The sequence below is a fragment of the Botryllus schlosseri genome, chromosome 1 (assembly GCF_051294905.1).
Source record: "Botryllus schlosseri isolate E-star chromosome 1, Bs_hap1, whole genome shotgun sequence".
In the NCBI taxonomy this organism is placed as follows: Eukaryota; Metazoa; Chordata; class Ascidiacea; order Stolidobranchia; family Styelidae; genus Botryllus; species Botryllus schlosseri.
Window position 1 is genome coordinate 32346461 of NC_137236.1, and position 18995 is coordinate 32365455.

The 18995-nt window shown below is 39.2% G+C and overlaps 1 protein-coding gene across 7 annotated transcripts in view; it reads right to left on the reverse strand.

Moving 5' to 3' along the window:
- LOC145435398 (oxysterol-binding protein-related protein 6-like) overlaps nucleotides 1-18995 on the reverse strand; it is a 39004-nt gene that overhangs the window by 2442 nt on the left and 17567 nt on the right. For 6 of the 7 annotated variants that reach the window (XM_080312677.1, XM_080312704.1, XM_080312718.1 and 3 more), the window contains 17 exons: nucleotides 18712-18831; nucleotides 17335-17413; nucleotides 15626-15849; nucleotides 14784-15072; nucleotides 12916-13013; nucleotides 12176-12313; nucleotides 9749-9895; nucleotides 8020-8092; nucleotides 7451-7623; nucleotides 6411-6535; nucleotides 5990-6052; nucleotides 4818-4906; nucleotides 4383-4461; nucleotides 4150-4285; nucleotides 2993-3137; nucleotides 1560-1686; nucleotides 598-720 (listed from right to left, as the gene is read on the reverse strand). In XM_080312677.1, coding sequence (XP_080168803.1) covers nucleotides 598-720; nucleotides 1560-1686; nucleotides 2993-3137; nucleotides 4150-4285; nucleotides 4383-4461; nucleotides 4818-4906; nucleotides 5990-6052; nucleotides 6411-6535; nucleotides 7451-7623; nucleotides 8020-8092; nucleotides 9749-9895; nucleotides 12176-12313; nucleotides 12916-13013; nucleotides 14784-15072; nucleotides 15626-15849; nucleotides 17335-17413; nucleotides 18712-18831 — 2228 coding nt within the window. The remainder of the gene's footprint in view (nucleotides 1-597; nucleotides 721-1559; nucleotides 1687-2992; nucleotides 3138-4149; nucleotides 4286-4382; nucleotides 4462-4817; nucleotides 4907-5989; nucleotides 6053-6410; nucleotides 6536-7450; nucleotides 7624-8019; nucleotides 8093-9748; nucleotides 9896-12175; nucleotides 12314-12915; nucleotides 13014-14783; nucleotides 15073-15625; nucleotides 15850-17334; nucleotides 17414-18711; nucleotides 18832-18995) is intronic. The other variant, XM_080312684.1, reaches the window with a different exon arrangement.

Here is an 18995-nt window from a genome sequence, read left to right on the forward strand (position 1 = left end):
AAGAATTCTAGTTTCAATACTATTTCTCTACCTCAGAAACCCGAAACCTCGCTTGGCTGCATCACATGTAGCACAAAGATAGTCTCGTTAGCGGAAATGAAATTACTGTGAAGTTGTGATCAACCGACAGCATCGTCGTAAAGTGCGATGAAATAGGTATGGCAGAAATAGTACCAAATTATCTTAAATGTGATGTATTCCGGGGATTCACCGATCAAATTGTCAGGTTGCCGTAAACACGCACAGGAGTTTGAAACTTTTGGATTTATTAAAAAGTTTCAAATTTTACTGTACACGGTGGGAAATCCCTGAATTATAAATGAAAACATCAAATAACTTCGCTTCTAGGGGTTGGAATTGCATCAAATTTGTGGCGCATCGTTTATTTGGACAACTCTACAATTTCACGGGGTTGACAGCAAAATTTGAAAATTTTTGTAAAAATTTTTCAACGATAAATTGATAATTTTCATATTGTGTGTTCACATTCACCAGTTGCGTGCGCATAGATTTTTAGGCAACATCACAATTTAATCAGTGAATCCCTGAACAACGCTACTGACCACCCATCCCAAAAAATAGGCCTTTGATTCTCACTTGAAAAATTTTGGCAGGTATTCCTGCTTGGCGTCGTCCCTCTGTTTTTTCCTGTCTCGTTGCAGCTGCTCAATTCTCTGCTTTTCGCTTTCCGCCCCGTCTAGGTCGCCTTCTTCTAGTAACCTGATAAGAAATGGACATTGTAATTGGAGCGTGGCAGAGTATAGTTTTGTGTCAATTTTAAATAAAAATGTGAACAGCAGTGTTGTAATGACTCGACTCGAGTCATTTTCTCAAAATATGGAAATGACTCGACTTGAGTCAATCTGTGTATTGACTCGACTTGGACTCGAGTCATTGCGCATGACTCGAACCAAGTCACATGACTCGGGACTCAGACGGCCAAGACCGGCATTTCATTGTAATTTCGAAGAATAGTAAAGTAACCACGCTATTGGGATTTCATCTATTGGTACTGGTACTTGAAAATGCGACCAGATACTGCTAAGGTGAGGTGAATCAGTATATTATAGATGCGAACCATTTGATATCACCAAACAGTTATAAAAAGTGGGTTTAACAGGATTTCAACTGGAAACTGAGCAGTCAACACAATGACTTGGACTTGACTTGAGTCAAAACTATAAAAGTGAGATTGACTTGTGACTCGGACCCTTGCGACTTGGTTACAACCCTGGTGAACGGGTATCGAAGTAGCGAATTTCAAGCCCATGGTTCCCAATGCAAGGGTTCTCAAACTACGGTGCATGAACCCCCTGCGATAATTGTAGGATCGAGGCCAAGAAATCCAGGATTTACTGCCAATTGACTAATAGATCAATCCAGTCATTAGAAATTAGCTCTGCTCAACATCTTTCCAAAGTTGTTCGTAGAATTTTCCAATAATCTACAATTTTCGTGTCAGTTTTGAAAAATAATCTTTGGTACCACCGGATGTGGACTTCGACACTGCGAGAATCGCTAAATTAAATTTGAAAATAATAAATCTGCGAACGCGTTACCTCTGATCCGGTCGGAACCTTGTGTCTGTTTTGGGCAGAAGTTTGGCCTCGTTACTGTCGAGCTCGTTGAGTTCCATCGCGAATTGCGTAAAGCCGTAATACTTGTCGGAATCGGTCGGCATAGCAGCTGAAAAATATGACAAAACGATAAGTCAATAAAGGTAAGATCGGGACCTACGATATTCAACAGATATGGTAGGCCCCGGTAGTATATTAGTGATATAGCTGTCGTATATATAGTGAGTGTAAAACATTGCATATCAATCAACTTGAATAAGAGAGAACAGATGACTCGAGCCCATTATACTATTTTCAGATTTTCTTCAAACCACAGTTGGCAGATTTTGACGAAAGTCGACTAAAGCATTTTAACGGCCTCAAGCGATATCGCCGTTCCATCCAAATTGCGAATTCTTTCCGGGGTTGTGAACAAGTCGCAAGGTTCCGAGTCACAAGTCAATCTCACTTTTATAGTTTTGACTCGAGTCAAGTCGAGTCATATACAATTCATCACCAAGTCAAGTCCGAGTCCAAGTCATTTATGTTCACTCTTCAGTTTTCAGTTCAACCCACTTATTCCAACTCTGCTAATGTGATATCGAATGGCTCGGATTCATGATATAGTAATTTTCCTTAGTTTTTAACAGTTTCTGGCCCTACTTTCCAGGCATCAAGACTGATAGACGAAATATCAATAATGTGGTGACTTTACTATTCTTCGAAGTTACAATGAAATGTCCGCCTTGGCCGTCCTAGTCTCGATTCATATGACTTGGTTCGAGTCATGCACAATGACTCGAGTACAAGACGAGTCAATACAGAAATTGACTCGAGTCGAGTCATTTTACGCATTTGAAAATATGACTCTCGAGAGTCAAGTCGAGACTTGAGTCGGACTGAAGTCGAGTCATTACAACATTACAACCAAGAAACCTAATGATTCTGAATCGCGCAAAGAAGAATCTTTAAGTTCAATAAGTCTGCCCTAAAACACCCTACAATGATTACGGAAAGAATTTTGGGACTCCTTCGAGCCCCGGGGCAGCTGGCTGAGGTTTGGGGTGCGGCGGTTACGGCCCTGAATATCGCCAGTGTCAAAACAGAAAGAGGCATTTAAGATAATCCCAACCCTATCCGAAAGGCTAATCACGATACAGGCTAGCCTAAACAGACTTGTACCGACCAGCAATCTTGTTAGTTGACGGTGAACAACCGAGTCCACAGGTTTTTGATTAATTCTAGTTCTAGTTGTGGATTTTGAAAAGTGAGTAGTTGCGAATTCCGAGAATCCAGTAGTTTGTAAAAGTATGAATTTAAACCATAACCTAGTTTCAAAATGATTGTAAATTCACATCTGATCTGGAAAAAAACCTTCAACCCCAGATATTTTAAATCCAAATTCAGTTTCTCAGATTAGTGAAGAAACCCCTTACATTTCCGCCATATGCATCTGGCTTTATTTTCGCCGCCCGTGTAGATAGACTCAAACCACCGGCCGTGTATGTTCTGTTGCACCTCTCCGGCCGCGTCGGTCACCTTGCCCGCAATCTCCCCGCTTTTACTGTTCCAGTACCCACTCTGAAATAACGGGGTCACCCGGTAAATGTTGACAGTGAAATTAATATTAAATCTTCAAATTCAAATCTTGTTCCTGATTAAGGCTGGATCGAGTGTTAATTCTAATGATTTGGGTCGAGCTGAGAGAGATGGTCATTTTGAGTACTGAAATTACACAAGAATTGACTGTAAACCTCGATTTGGAGACATGGTTTCTAATACAGACAGGTTTCACGAGTCTTACTCAAGAAATATCTTGTAGTCACTTCACATGGACTTGGATTTAGACATAATACAATGCAGGGTTGTAATGGCTCGAGTCATTGTGCGTGACTCGAACCGAGTCCTATGACTCGAGACTAGGAAGACCAAGACAGACATTTCATTGTAACTTCAAAGAATAGTAAAGTCACCACATTATTGGTACTTCATTTATCAGTCCTGATACTTGGAAAATAGGGCCAGAAAGTGTTAAAAACTGAGGGAAATTACGATATTATGAATGACAGCCATTCTATATCACTCAAGCAGAGCTGTATGAAGTGGGTTGAACCCGATTGAACTGAAAACCGAACATTGAACATAATGACTTGGACTCCAGTCAAAACACTATGACTCGAACCAGACCCTCTACAAGCTGAATTGGACTAGACTTACCTCGGTAGTGAATTAAAATTGACTCAACTCGAGTCAGAACTATAAAAGCGAGATTGAATTGCGACTTGGTTACAACCCTGATACAGTGTGACTTCTGGATTATGATTCTAATATCAAGCCAGATTTAATATTTCCAGCTTTCCTCAAAGGCATTTGTGAAATGATAAGGTTCAAATTGAAGGGAATTAATTAATGAATCAGGATCCAGAGAGGTATTTATTACAATGGATGATGCCAGACTGCTAATTTGTAAAGATTTTCCAAATTCATCGGACTATCTGCAAAATTTTTTGTACCATAGCCAAATCTGAATTTGAACTTTTTAGCTCAAGTCAGAGTGAGAGAGTGGCCTTTCGCAGATTGAATTACCGCTTACTTTGCTAAAATTAATCTTGCAAGTGACGGTCTTGCTGGAGATGACCATGTCCCCGTAATGTTCCACCCATCGAGTCCCGCTCATGATGTTGTGGACGCACGTGGTCACTTTATTCCAGGTGTACTCCTCGTTGAACCTTGAACACGCAAATTAAACGCACGTTTAAACCAACGCGTGGAAGATAAAACACGTATTCCTACATATGGCTATTTGCTATTGCTAATGCTAATTACCTGAGCAGTTTGACATGCACGGAGCCAACCGGTAGAATCTCCATTGATTTGCCCCAGAATTTATTCTTCCATCTGGCATCTGCGCGACAAAATATGCGACTGAATGAAAGCTAGGAATTCTCAAGTTAATCGATATAGTGAAACACTTTTTTCGGTAATATCTTAACATAATAGCGGCATAACTTCAAACAAGTATCAGAGGATTTGTTATTTTTGAACAATCCGTCTGCGCGGTTAGTGATATACCGATGTACACTCGTGTTTATGGCTCTGCAGATAATCCTAATTGGCATGCGACCGTGTTTATCAACACAAACTTGTGGTGTGTGAATTGATAAATTTACTAATAAACCAAATTAAACCGTACTTTTAAAACTTTAGTGTTTCTCAACATTGCACAAAAACGCAAATAAAATAAGATCGAGTCCGACTAACCTTGCCAGAATTCAAAATTGTCCGATTGGCAATGGCACGCCGACACGGGCGGGTGATGGCTAACTTGTTCCGCTACGAATTTGAAACCTCTGTAAAAAAGAAAACAGAGTTTAAAATGCATTGTCACAAAGCGCAGTGAAATAGGTATGGTCGGAAAAATAGCAACGCAATAGTGTTTAGTGTGATGTAGAACCAGGGTTGTAATGACTCGACTTGGGTCACGATTTTCTGATGACTCGACTTGACTCGAGGCATTTTCTCAAAATACGGAAATACTCCACTCGACTCGAGTCATTATGTGTATTGAATCGACTTGGATTCGAGTCATTATGCATGACTCGAACCAAGTCATATGACTCGACACTCAGACAGCCAAGAACAACGTTACATTGTAATTTCGAAGAGTAGTTGAGTATAACCACCCTATTGGGAGTTCGTCTATTGGTACTGGTACTTGAAAATGCGACCAGAAACTATGAAAAGTGAGAAAAATTAGTGTATTATAAATGCGAAATATCCGATATCACCAAACAGAGCTATAAAAAGTGGCTTTAACAAAAATTTAACTGGAAACTGAGTAGTCAACTCAACGACTTGGACTCAGACTCAAGTCATAATACCATGACTCGGACTCAACCCTCTTCTCGCTGACTTGGACTTGACTCGGTGTTGAATTGAAAATGACTCGACTTGACTCGAGTCAAAACTATAAGTGAGATTGAATTGTGACTCGGAGCCTTGTGACTTGGTTACAACCCTGAATTTTCCTCAGTCCTAACAGTTTCTGGCCCTATTTTCCAAGTATCAGGAATGATAGACGAAATATTGAATTAAGTATTCTTCGAAGTTACAACGAAATGTCTGTCTTGGCCGTCCTATAGTCTTGAGGCCTATGACTTGGTTCGAGTCGTGCACAATGACTCGAGTACAAGTCGTGTCAATACAAAAATTGACTCGAGTCGAGTCATTTTACGCATTTGGAAAAATGACTCGAGTAATTACAACCATGCACTCTGGTACTCGAATTTGCAAGGCCTCACTCAGCAGTAGGTCCTACATCAGACGTGATCACATTTACCATCTTGAAAGCAGAGAAATTTTTGACAATGAAATGATACAGTCAAACCTTATCTAAACAACCGTGTGATAACAACAAGCGAATAAAAACTCACTTGTCTTCCCGAACACACTCGTAGGTTTCACCGAGCAGGGGATTAAACGGCTTCTGGCCGGCTCTGAAATAAAGTAATAGCAACCATCTGTTACCCCATGTTTGAGACGCGATAAAATAACGCACGCACTCTACACTTTGATGCTTAACGCACAAAATTAGAACTAACGTACGCGAGTCATGGCTTAAGAAATACACATCACAAGAGGTCGTCAGTAGAGTCGTTCAAAAATAAGTTTTATTTTTCAGGATTCCGAGGATTCATTGATTAAATAAATTGTTAGGTACATGTGGACGCACAGGAGTCTTAAAACTTTGAATTTATTATAAAAAATATTTACTCACTTCCAACAGGTAGCAGCCAAGTTATTAGAGTTCAAAATTTTGTATTCGCAAAAATGCCACCATACATCAATGCATACCTTGTGTATGTAGATGCATAAGACGAAACCGCAAAGGCTGCCACGTACACCATACGTTCGTACGGGTCTTCGCATTCTGCCGCCTTATCCAGCAACTCCGAATATTCCAATTCCTCACACAGACACTGAAAGAAACAAAATACCATGAAATACACATTAAAGACAATCCTGCCGAAGATTATATTGTTCTACTATACATCTTCGTAAAGAAAATCAAGTCAACCAAATCGATCATGACAATATCACTCGTCGAAGCGTTGCGAATCTATACTTAAACTGCTATGTACTTTACAGAATAGAATCCAAATTCAGCGATGAAATGCAAGCTACCAGGGTGCAGGGTGGTAATGACTCGAGTGACAATTTTCTGATGACTCAGCTTGACTCGAGTCATTTTTTCCAATGCGTAGGACTCGACTCGAGTAAATTTGTGTAATGACTCGACTTGTGCTCGAGTCATTGTGCATGACTCGTGACTAGGACGGCCCAGACAGACATTTCGTAGTAACTTCGAGGAACAGTAAAGTCACCACATGATTGGTATTTCGTCTACCAGTCCAGATACTTGGAAAATTAAGCCAGAAACTGACAAGACTGAGGAAGTTTACGATATTATGAATGCGAGCCATTCTATATCACTCGAGCAGAGTTGAAAAAGGTGGGTTGAACAGGTTTGAACTCAAGACTGAGCAGTGAACACAACGACTTGGACTCGGCTCTCTACTCACTGACTCGGTGATGAATTGAAAATGACTCGACTTGACTTGGAACCTTGCGACTTTGTTACAACCCTGCCCGCTACGGTCAGTCTTGTACAAACTACTGGATTTTCAAAATCCGCAACTAGAACTAGAACTACTCGCATTTCAAAATTCGCCATCTAGAACTAGAGCTAGAACTACTAGTGTTTCAAAATTGGAAACTAGAACTAGAAATACTCAGAAAGTCAATTTGAAAGTAGCCCACCACAGATTTAGTACTAAAAGTGTCAAAAAGTATGTAGTCTCTCTTTTAAAATAGAGCTGGTTGTGACTTCGTACCTGTAACGCGTTCAGCGGCTCGTTCAACGTAACGGGCATTGAGATCCTGCTCAAGTCCTTGCCGATGTTTTTACGTAGCATGCTCCACAGGCTGAAATTGCCACTCTCCGGGCGGAAGCACGGCAGCTTGGTGCGCCGCCCTGATGTTTGGACCGGGTCAGGGTCGATGCGGACTGTACGCAAATAAGATAAGTATAGGTATGGTTGGCAAAAAAGATCGAGTATTAGGCTTCGAGGTAATCGAGTATCACTCATTAGGAAGATATTTTGACCTAATAAACGAAAGATTTTGACCTAAAAAATCAAAATTTTGACAATTTTTGATTCGGCTTCGAGTACTCGCTTGTGCTCGAGCCTTATATATGACTTAAGCAATCAGTGCCAATCATTATTTCCTAGTGTATCTCGGTTTGGTATTTATACATGCGTTCTGTGATCCACTGCTCTCATGTCTATCCATCTCTTTGGATGGTAATAATAGTGATCAAATTCGTTTATATATGGTGGAAAGGGGTGAGCAAATGACAAACTGACAGCGTCTATGCCTGGGTAAACACAACAAAACTCACGGCTTTGTAAAGAAGTACTTTCTCCTTCTGAATATTCGGTGTCTGTGGATGCGGCATCTCCGTTTTCACTTTCCTGAACATACAATGCATAGTTTTCAAAGGATTAAAATTGCCGAATTTGATAGAAGACGCAGTCATTAATTAACAACTGCCACTTTTTCACAACAACCAAGCAATGCTGCCCGACAGTCTCAAATTCAAATATCGTACACAAAATGATTCTTAACACTGCAAATTGGTACAATTGCCGAAACCATATACAGTTACCTAGATTCAGGGGCTATTTATAACGGTTGTTATGACAATTCCACTCAAAAATTTGTGCAAAATGACTCAACTAGAGTCAATTTGTTTATGGACTCGACTTGAACTCGAGTCATGACCAAGTCATATGACTTGACAAATTCCATATGATCTATATCCAAGTCTCGTATATCAGCACCGACAACTGAAAAATAGGCCTCGAAACCGTCTTTGCTCTGATTGAGAAAATATGTTTAGAGTGGGGGAAAATGAGTGTGTCATTAATCCGGGGCCTTCGGTTCCACCAAAAAGTTTCACTTGAACTTGAGACTGAGCAGTAAACACTGTGACTCGGACTCGGACTTGACTCGAGTCAAAACTGTAAAAGTCAAATTGATTTGTGACTCGGAACCTTGCGACTTGGTTACAACCATAACATTTTCAGCTTTTCCAAATTAGATTAGAATTAGAATTATGACTACACAGTTTTTTCTAAATTAGATTAGAATTGGAATTATGACTACACAGTTTTTTTCTAAATTAGATTAGAATTAGAATTATGACTACAGTTTTTTAAAATTAGATTAGAATAAGAATTATAGCTACACAGTTTCTTCCAAATAATATTAAAATTAGAATTGTAACTACACGTTTTTTTTTCTAAATTAGATTAGAATTAGAATTATAACTACAGTTTTTTTCTAAATTAGATTAGAATTAGTATTAGTGTTATGGCTACAGTTTCTTCCAAATTAGATTAGAATTAGAATTATGACCACACAGTTTTTTTCTATATTAGATTAGAATAAGAATTATAGCTACACAGTTTCTTCCAAATTAGATCAAAATTAGAATTGTAACTACACGTTTTTTTCTAAATTAGATTAGAATTAGTATTATAGCTACATTTTCTTCCAAATTAGATTAAAATTAGAATTGTAACTACACATTTTTTTCTAAATTAGATTAGAATTAGTATTATAGCTACAGTTTCTTCCAAATTAGATTAAAATTAGAATTGTAACTACACGTTTTTTTCTAAACTAGATTAGAATTAGTATTATAGCTACAGTTTCTTCCAAATTAGATTAGAATTAGAATTACTGAATTTGCAAAAAATTGGTCATTGAGTTCAGTTCATTCTCATGAGAATGACAAATGTTCGTACAACAAGTTTGGCCCATTTTGCATTACACAGAACGTTTTCAGGGAAACTAGAAATTAGATTAGAATTAGATTACCAGCATTTCGCTTTGCTTAGTCGAATTACCCAACTAGAATTATCTAGTTGTCCAAGTCTGCTCCAGAATGACGCAAAGCAATCCAAAAATCTCCTTCCACTTAAAAGCCAAAGACCAAAAACCAAGCAGTTTTGCCTACAAGCTTTTCAAGTAGCGGTGTGCAAGCAGCCTAAAAACATAACCACTCAGGCGAGCACGCAAATCGTACTCGAGTACTCCAAAAACAGAAGTACTCCGTCACTAACCCCCTCCGACGTTACCTCGATTTCTTCCTCCGTAGAACTCTCCTCTTCGTCTGACAACAGGAATTCCTCGGCGTCGTAAAACATATCCGACATGGTCTCGGATATCGACAGCTGGCTGTCTGAGGACATGTTACTCAACATCTTGTGCTGTTGACAGAATACAAGAGTGAATAATGTTAATCAAATCTGATGGATCTCAAATGTATGCATATAACAAGCAAATCGTAGCACAATTCTCTGCAGGGCTGTAGTAACTCGCCATTTTTTGATGACTCGACTTGACTCGAGTTATTCTTTCGAACCAAGTCATATGACTCAAGACTAGGACGGCCAAGACAGACATTTCATTGTAACTTCTAAGAAAAGTGAAGTTACCACATAATTGGTATTTCGTATATCAGTCCTGATACTTGGAAAATAGGGTCAGAAACTGTAAGGACCAAGGAAAATTAGGATATTATGAATGCGAGCCATTCTATAATCACTCAAGTATAGTTGGAAAAAGTGGGTCGAACCGGACTGAACTAAAAACAGTGAACATAATGACTTGGACTCGAGTCAAAACACTGTCACTCAGACTCAACTATGGACCTCAACCTTAACTCGTTGGTGATATGAAAATGACTCGACTTGAGTCAAGTAAAAACTGTAAAAGTGAGATTGACTTTTGTCTCGGAACCCTGTGACTTGGTTACAACCCTGCTTCTCTGCACTGGTCTTATATATAGGAAAAGTGAATGTCTCCATTATTACAATTGCATAGCATATTCATATTGAAATGAGACTGAAGATTTCGCGTCGTTGGAAGGGTCCGTTCACACTTTCATTTGTGTGCCTTGGAGTCGACTTTTATCAAAATACACCAGCCAAGGCTGTGCCAAAAAAGGAGTTTGTGTATCACCTAAAAATAGTACATTGAACGCTCTCTCATTCGAAATTTCACGCCGGTGACGTCATATTTTGAGATACGATTGTTGATATACAATGTTCTTTCCGATTCTCTACTAGTTGCTGACGATTACCCCTGACGAGTGTCAGCCGAAAATATTCGGATTTATTTTAGTATTAACACACTACTTTATTGTACATTGAAGTTCTGTACCCCAAAGAATCTCTTTACAGTTTGACAAACTAGATTAAAAGAATTAGTACTAAGCTATAGTTATACAGTTTTCTCCAAACTAGATTATAATTAGAATGATTGAATTGGCCATTTTACTTGAACTACTCTCATTATACAACTAGAATATCTAATTGTCCTAGTCTGTTATTCGCCAACCAAAACTTTGAGTCAAGCCTGCCTCACACCCTAGCCTAGAGTCACATCATTTCGAACTATACAGCTGCACCACAGCTCAACTTCAATGGCACAATTCCACACTGCCCTAATCCTTGTAAAATTCAACCACACAATGTCTGACGTTACATCGGTTACTACACAATCATTATTTTACACTTTCGCTATCCTTATAACATAACCAGTAGTGCTGTATCACGGGACTTATGCGCAAGGGACGAACAATGCAGTGACATCGATGCTATCATTGGTATTACCCTGCTATTTCACAACTGCAAGTCATGGGAAGCCACAATAATGCTTACAAGTGCATGATTTCCAACTGCTCACTTGAATGAGTCATTTTAGTTGAATTTTGATAACCATATTCAGCATTGTAACATGATCATGCCAATATCCTGTATTACACGCTAATCCTGCGTGATACTATGAGCAAAATTCCAAATAAACTAAGGATAACTGCAGTTTACATGAAAAAACGTCTCTGATTATGGATTGTAACAAAGTCAAAAGGCTCCAAGTCCCAAGTCAATCTCAATTTTATAGTTTTGGTTCGAGTCCAGTGGAGTCATTTTTAATTCACCAACGAGTCCAAATCAGCGAGCAGAGGGCCGAGTCTGAGATCAAGTCATTACGCTGACTGCTCAGTTCCGAGTTTAAGTCATGTTAAACCCACTTTTCATAACTCTGTTTGGTGATATCGATTTCGCATTTATCATATACTAATTTTCCTCACTTTTAGCAGTTTCAGGTCGCATTTTAAAGTACCAGTACCGATAGACGAAATACCAACAGCGTGGTTACTTTAGTATTCTTCGAAATTACAATGAAATGTTGGTTTTGTCCGTCTGAGACTCGAGTCATATGACTTGGTTTGAGTCATGCGCAATGACTCGAGTACAAGTCGCGTTAATACACAGATTGACTCGAGTCAAGTCGGTTCCGCATTTTGAGAAATTGACTCGAGTCAAGTCATGACTCGACTCATTACAACCCTGGTAACAACTGAGCAAAACACTAAATAAAACACCGGTAACAATAGTTTACATGAAAAAGATCTCATTTACTGGTAATAGAATAGTGAGCCCTCAACCGTCCCTATGCCGTAATACGTAGGATAGCAACATTACCTGTATGGCTTTTCCTCTGGCTTGGCCGAGGCTGTTACCAGATGCGGTACTGCTCGCGGACACGATTTGCGAAATGGTCTGAATCTTGTTTCTCAAGTCTTTATTTTCCCTCGAGATTTCTTTATTCTCTTTCGTCAACTGAAAGGCAAGCAGTCAGATAAGAAAAAATAGCCATTCAGCTTCAGGCAAAAGTACTGAGTAATTTTAAGCAGGGTTGTGACCAAGTCACAGGGTTTCGAGTCACAAGTCAATCTCACTTTTATAGTGTTAACTCGAGTCAAGTCGAGTCATTTTCAATTCACCACCGAGTCAAGTCCAAGCCATTATATTCACTGTTCAGTGCAATCCTGTTCAACCCACATTTTACAACTCTGCTCGAGTGATATAGAACGGTTCGCATTCATAATATCGTCATTTTCCTCAGTCTTAACAGTTTCTGGCCCTATTTTCCAAGTATCAGTACTGATAGACGAAATACCAATCATGTGGCGACTAAACTATTCTTCGAAGTTACAATGAAATGTCTGTCTTGGCCGCCCTAGTCTCGAGTCATTTCACGCATATGACAAAATGACTCGAGTCACCAAAAAATCGTGACTCGAGTCATTACAATGACCAACGGTAACTACTTAACAACTTCAACAAAGGAATTTAGTTTTTTTCCCTCTTACCCTTGTGTGTGTTTAACTCAACGAAAAAGCAAACATTGCGCATCCGCACAAGAAATATACAACACCCACCTGCCCCATAGCTTTGAGAAGGTTGTCCGTTTGCAAAGCGTTCTGCTTCTCTTCTTGTTGCATGACAGATTCCAACGCGGTTTCGAGACGCGCACACACTGAATATACGTGATAGTTTGGTAAAAAAATGAAAAATATAACTCAACTCAATCAGACTTATATCAACTACCAATCCACTAAGTTGATGGTCAACTAGCTACTGGTTTAAAAAATATAGTTGCAGAAAAACTAGGACATATTTGCTATCGTTTGGCTTCAACCATAATACCGGTGTGTTATGTTGGGTGATGTTCTAGCAGCTATTTCTAGCTCAGAGTCACCACTAATTCACTACTAACAGTGGCTGGGTCAGGAGTTCGGTTTTAGGGGTCACAACCCTCTCATTTCAAATTCAAAACCCAATCCCTTGAAATGCCGATTATATCTTCTATATTTTTTAGCTCATTCGGAATTCAGTAATTCGTATTATCAGTTATTAGTAGGGCGGGTTTTTTTACCTAAAAAAGGAAAATTTTGACCTAAGAAACTTAATTTTGACCAAATTTTGAGCTAACGTATGCAAATTAGGTGTTTTCGCACATAATGTTAAAATTGTACCACTTATCTTCATTTCTGGTTGAAACTGACTGTCCTAACGCAGTAGTTCGGCCTGGAAAAACGTTTTTGGCTTGGAAACAGGCAACTTTTTACACAAAAAAACAATATTTTACTGAAATCTGGCCCTATGAAGAATTCCAGTCGTTACAATATTTATTATGGTAGAAATAATTAAAAAATTTTGTAGTACCACGAGAGATACTTACCTACATTCTTGGGGAGAAAGTGCATGTCCTTACTAAGAAGCTTGCCAAGAATTCAACAGCAGCAGTTGTTGGCTGACAACACTCAAGTTGTGCATACACTGCTGGTGACAAACCGTGTTACTTCATTCTGACAATGTTGACTGCATCACAATCTTTCATCATGAGCTTCTTGATATAAGAACGATGCAATGCCCAAGAAGTCTTTCTTCAGTTAGGATATTGCGGTACGTTGACCATATCACCATGTTTACCTATTTGTTTCATTTGACCGTTACATGATCCACAATGAGCAGATTACAACGGTAGGCCTATAAATTAGGCTACAAGCTGTAAAATGTCGCATGATAAGTTCCCTGAGAGTGCAAAATCTACGATGCAAACGAAATGTAAGACGTCAAAAATTTTTTGACTTTATGAAAAATTTGACAAATTTTGACCTAACGCTACAGAATTTTGACAAATTTTGACGTGTTAAAAAAAACGCCCTAATTATTAGTTAAAGTTATCATAATTTTCCAAGCATAATACGCCCCATACATAATACGCACCATGGAAATGGCATGTAGATTTTGGGAAAAAGCCTGTATCGATGTATTGTATGCACCCTGCACGAGCAGTACATGCATAGTACATGCGTAAATGCTGATTACACAAGCGTCTCGTGTTCACGAACTTGCGACTTGCGCGGGTGTGTACCGTGCAGCAGTCAATTACCTAATTCGCTTGCATACAAATGGCAATTTTCATGCGCAGTTGCGCACCTCCGATTTTAGGGCGAAAAATCGGTAAAATTTCGCGCATTACACACGGAAAATTACGGTAGTTTCGTTGCTGATTTTGAATGGTCGTTAGTTCAAGTTTGGTCATTTTTGTCTAATCATTCGCAATTAAGTAATTCATATTATAAAATATGAGTTAGTTGTGTTTTAGTTAGTTAGTTGCAGATTTTTAATGGTCGTTAGTTCTATTTCTAGTTCTAGTTGAGAGTTTTGAAAGTGAGTAGTTTTAGTTCTAGTGGTGAGATTTGAGAATCAAGTAGTTTGTACAAGTCTGGACCATACTTACCGCTAGTGGCCGTTTCCAAAAACCGCTCGTGATTCGTAAACATATCTTCGGGAGTCATATCGTCCGCGGCTTGATAAGAAAACGTCGCGGTCGAGCCGCCACCGGCCCCGTGCGTAGGGGTAGAATGCACCGACTTTGAAAAGCTGTTCGGTCTCGTGGCGATGCCCTGGTCCGTGCTTACGGAAGAGGTAGAGGACACGGACGGCTTGTGAGACGTCAGGTCCGGGTTGCTGCGACTCAAGTTGCCTTGCTCGGATATCGGGAGCACGGGACTCGAGTCCAGCGGTAACTTGAAAAAATGGGTCGAAAGCTTAAAAATTCAGTACTTTCCAGAGTACACAAGTAGTTAAATTCCACTTGTACTGAATAATTTTCATTTTAGACAAACCTATCCCTAGAACACTTACGTTGGAGTAGTGAAAATTGATTTTTTTTAACGTACTGAAATTATACGTTCCATTCAATTCAGAATTAATTCATCAACGAAAATTTTAGTTTCGATGAATTTTTTGACTTAGGATCATATTTTGCAAAGCTACGCACATTAATGGAAATTACATACCGGTATCTGTAAAGTCTTAGCCCACTCACAGCATTTGTCACAAAGTGCAATGAAATAGAGATATATGTTCGAAAAAATACCAAATTATTCTATAGTGGCTGTAAAACTTGCACCAAATTCTTTCTGGTCGCGTAAAAGCTACTTCCTATTAATCGAAATTTCATGCCAGGGGGATGTCATATTTTGTTATACGATTGTTGATATACAATGTTCTTTCCAACCCTCTACAATTGAACAACACCTAAGCCCGTTAAACAAATTGCCTCAAATAGTGTATTACCCTCATAGAATCCGTCCTGCGGTGTTGTTCCGGTGTAGTCACGTGCGCGCCTCCGCTTTTTTGTAACCTCTTCGACGCCTTTTTCGATAGCTTTTTCTCCTTCTTCGACAGCGATGTGCTGGGTGTGGGCGGGTGCTTGAGGGGTGAAAACAAGGCCGAGCCCCGCCTCATGGCGCGCATGATTTCCGAGAGACGATCCACGTCTTTACGTATAGATGATAGCGCTGCGTACATATGAGGAAGTTATTGCAGGCAGATATTGATATGATTATATGGGGCACTGAAATTCTACATTCCTTGACACGAAACTTATCAACAAGCATTATAGTTTCAGTACTATCTTCCACTGTGGAAGGGTTGACTTGAGTCATGAATCGACTTGAGTCCTGATTTTTTGATGACTCGACCCGGGTCAAATTTTGTATCGACTCGGCTTGTACTCGAGTCATAGTGCATGACTCGAGACTAGGACGGCCAGGATAGTCATTTCATTGTACCTTTGAAGAATAGTAAAGTTACCACATTATTGGTATTTTGCCTATCGGTCCTGATACTTAGAAAGGGCCAGAATTTGAGGAAAAGTGCTATAATAGGAATGCGAGAACTGAGATTGACTCATGATCGTGACTCGGAACCTTGAGACTTGGTTACAACCCTGACTCGAGTCAAAGTTTAATGACCTACTCATCATAACGTCACACCTAGTTGTTCAAGTAGTGCTGTAAAAATACAACTGACCATATCTGGCTGACACCGTATATCAGGGGTCGCAAACTCAAAACTGGTCGTGGGCCACTGCTCAAATTCGTAGAGGGCTCGGACTGCAAGAATGCAATATCGAGACAAAATAGGCCACAGTTTTAGCAGTCACGCTTTTAAAACTTCACGTCAGTACAACCATGTGCACTCTGACATGGGCAACGGGCAGAGTTTCGACAAAATAAGTACCGTAATATTTTAATAAAGAAATACAAATTCAACAAAAAAATAAATCATAATCATCAATTTCATTATAATATTTTGAGCTATGAGTGGCACACGATACACTTTTCAATGACCAAGGAATCGATATCAGGGCTAGTGAGACATGTTACTAGCTGAAAGACCATCTCCTCGTAAAGCTTAATCTTGTGGGGAAGTCCTAAGTCTGCGGTTCTCAACCGGGGGTCCGCGAAACTTTTACAGGGGGTCCGCAAAACCCCCAAATTTGATTTGCTTCTGCTAAAACTTTAGGACTCATATCAACCGGATGGCCATCAGAGATGAAATATTCTGCTCTCCAAACTTGTTTCAATTACCAAATTGCGAATAGCTTACTGATACAAACATATTGATGTTAAGCGATGTTTTGTTGGGGTTTTCAAGAAAAAATTGTTTGCAAAAATCCATTTTTCCTGGCATATACATAACCACTATTTTAGAATAACTTCAAGATGAGCTGCTAGATAGCAATGACAATGCTGGACGGTATATGTTCATTAAAAATCTGTTTCTCAATTTTAATGCCATACATGCTGCGCCTTGCGTTTAATACCCAAAGATGTAGTGAGAACCAAAAAATCATCCTCGCGGGCCGCATGTTGTTGACCCCTGCCCTATAATTATAAATAGAGTGATTATGGCTTCTAAGAGATGTCGAGAATTATTGGCTGAACTCTGATATTAATGATAAGGGATTAGCCTATAGAAGGCTTGTAGTGAACTGGTACCTGCTGAACATTCTTCGATGGAGTCCATGGTGTTCACCGAGAAGTCCGCCGATACGGAGTGATTCCTTGACGGAGAAGTCTAAATTCAGAAATATAATCACGAGTTCAATGCCAGGTAAAAAATTGAGTGCTAGTAATAGTACAGATGAAAATCGATATGGATATAACAAAACTAGTTTTGGAATGGTTATAGATTCAATAAACAATTGAATAATATATTCATATTGAAATGAACCCGAATATTTTCGGCTGACACTCGTCAGGGGTGATCGTCAGGATATAGATTTCCATCATTTAGGAGGTAACACGATTGGAAAAGAATCCGGATGTGGAATTGACTCTCAAAGTAGAAACTGGAATAGTATTAAAAAATTTCAAACCCTACTATCTGAAAGACAAACAATCCCATGCCTAGTGAATGTAGCCTACTAATACGTTTATGTCAATATGAAGATATTACTCAATAATATACTGAAGTTGTGTGCCTCAAAGATTCTCTTAAAAGAAGTCAACCCGAAATTCACCTTGGTACAAAGTACAAAATATGGAAATGACTCATTGCGACATCACACAAATATTGGAAATATTGAGTTCTACAGAAGCCAATGTGGAATACTGCTCACAATAGAGTTGCTCAACAGAAACCAGATAGCAACCTAGAATATTATTGTATATTGCAATGATTTATAGGTTCGGAAAGTAGACTTGGTTTGGACAGTCACAAACCCCCCAAGTTTTTGAAATAAACTATGACCAATAATTTCAATCCTTTTGTAGGAGGGTGTAGTGTACTTTCATATCCACAACAACATGACCACCACCAGCAGTGTACCCCGTTAACATGCTTGAGTTATCATTATGGCGTTTACAATTGATTTGGAGCTCGGACTTCACAACTATATCCAAGAATTCTCTAATTAAACTAATTTAAAATGCCTGTTATCTAATTTGTGAGATCTTTCTTTGCTGTAATTCTGAGTTTTTGCGAATTCATTAATTTCAATTCTACTTAGATCTACTTTTGAAAAAATTAATATTTTCTAGTTGACTGAGTATGGCTTAGAGCGGTATTTCTCTTTTTTTGTCGTCACGGACCCCTTTTCGACCCCCTCCAGTTTTAGTTCGAATTTAGCTCAATTACCGTGCAACCATCGAATGTCTTGTGCAAATATTAACTGTAGACTAGAGATAAACAGCAAAAAATGACTTTTCTTCCAAGTAACATCATACCATATGTAGAAATTGCATGACAAGTGAAGTAATAGGCAGAACCTACTTGAATACTGACAATCTCTATACCGGTAATGGGTGGTCTGTGTCTTCGAGTTCAGTTTTCGGATTCGAATCAAAGTCAAAGGACATATCAATCATACTCACAACTCTGCTATCTGGATTTTCAGGCCGTAGAGTATCATCGTTTTTCATTTCCGCTTGCCTGTACTCCCTGTGAGCGCGTATCTCTTTGACCCATGTTTGAAACAGGGCCTGGGACTTGATCTGGTGAAAAAGTTCGACAAGGTCGTCAACAACAGGCAGCCCCATCGCCGCGATTCCGAGAATTCGGCACAAGTCTTAGAGTTAAATCGTATATACTTATACAAACTGTGTTATATCTGTTAGAATAAACATGTGAGTGAGAAAAATGACTATATTTTGAATCT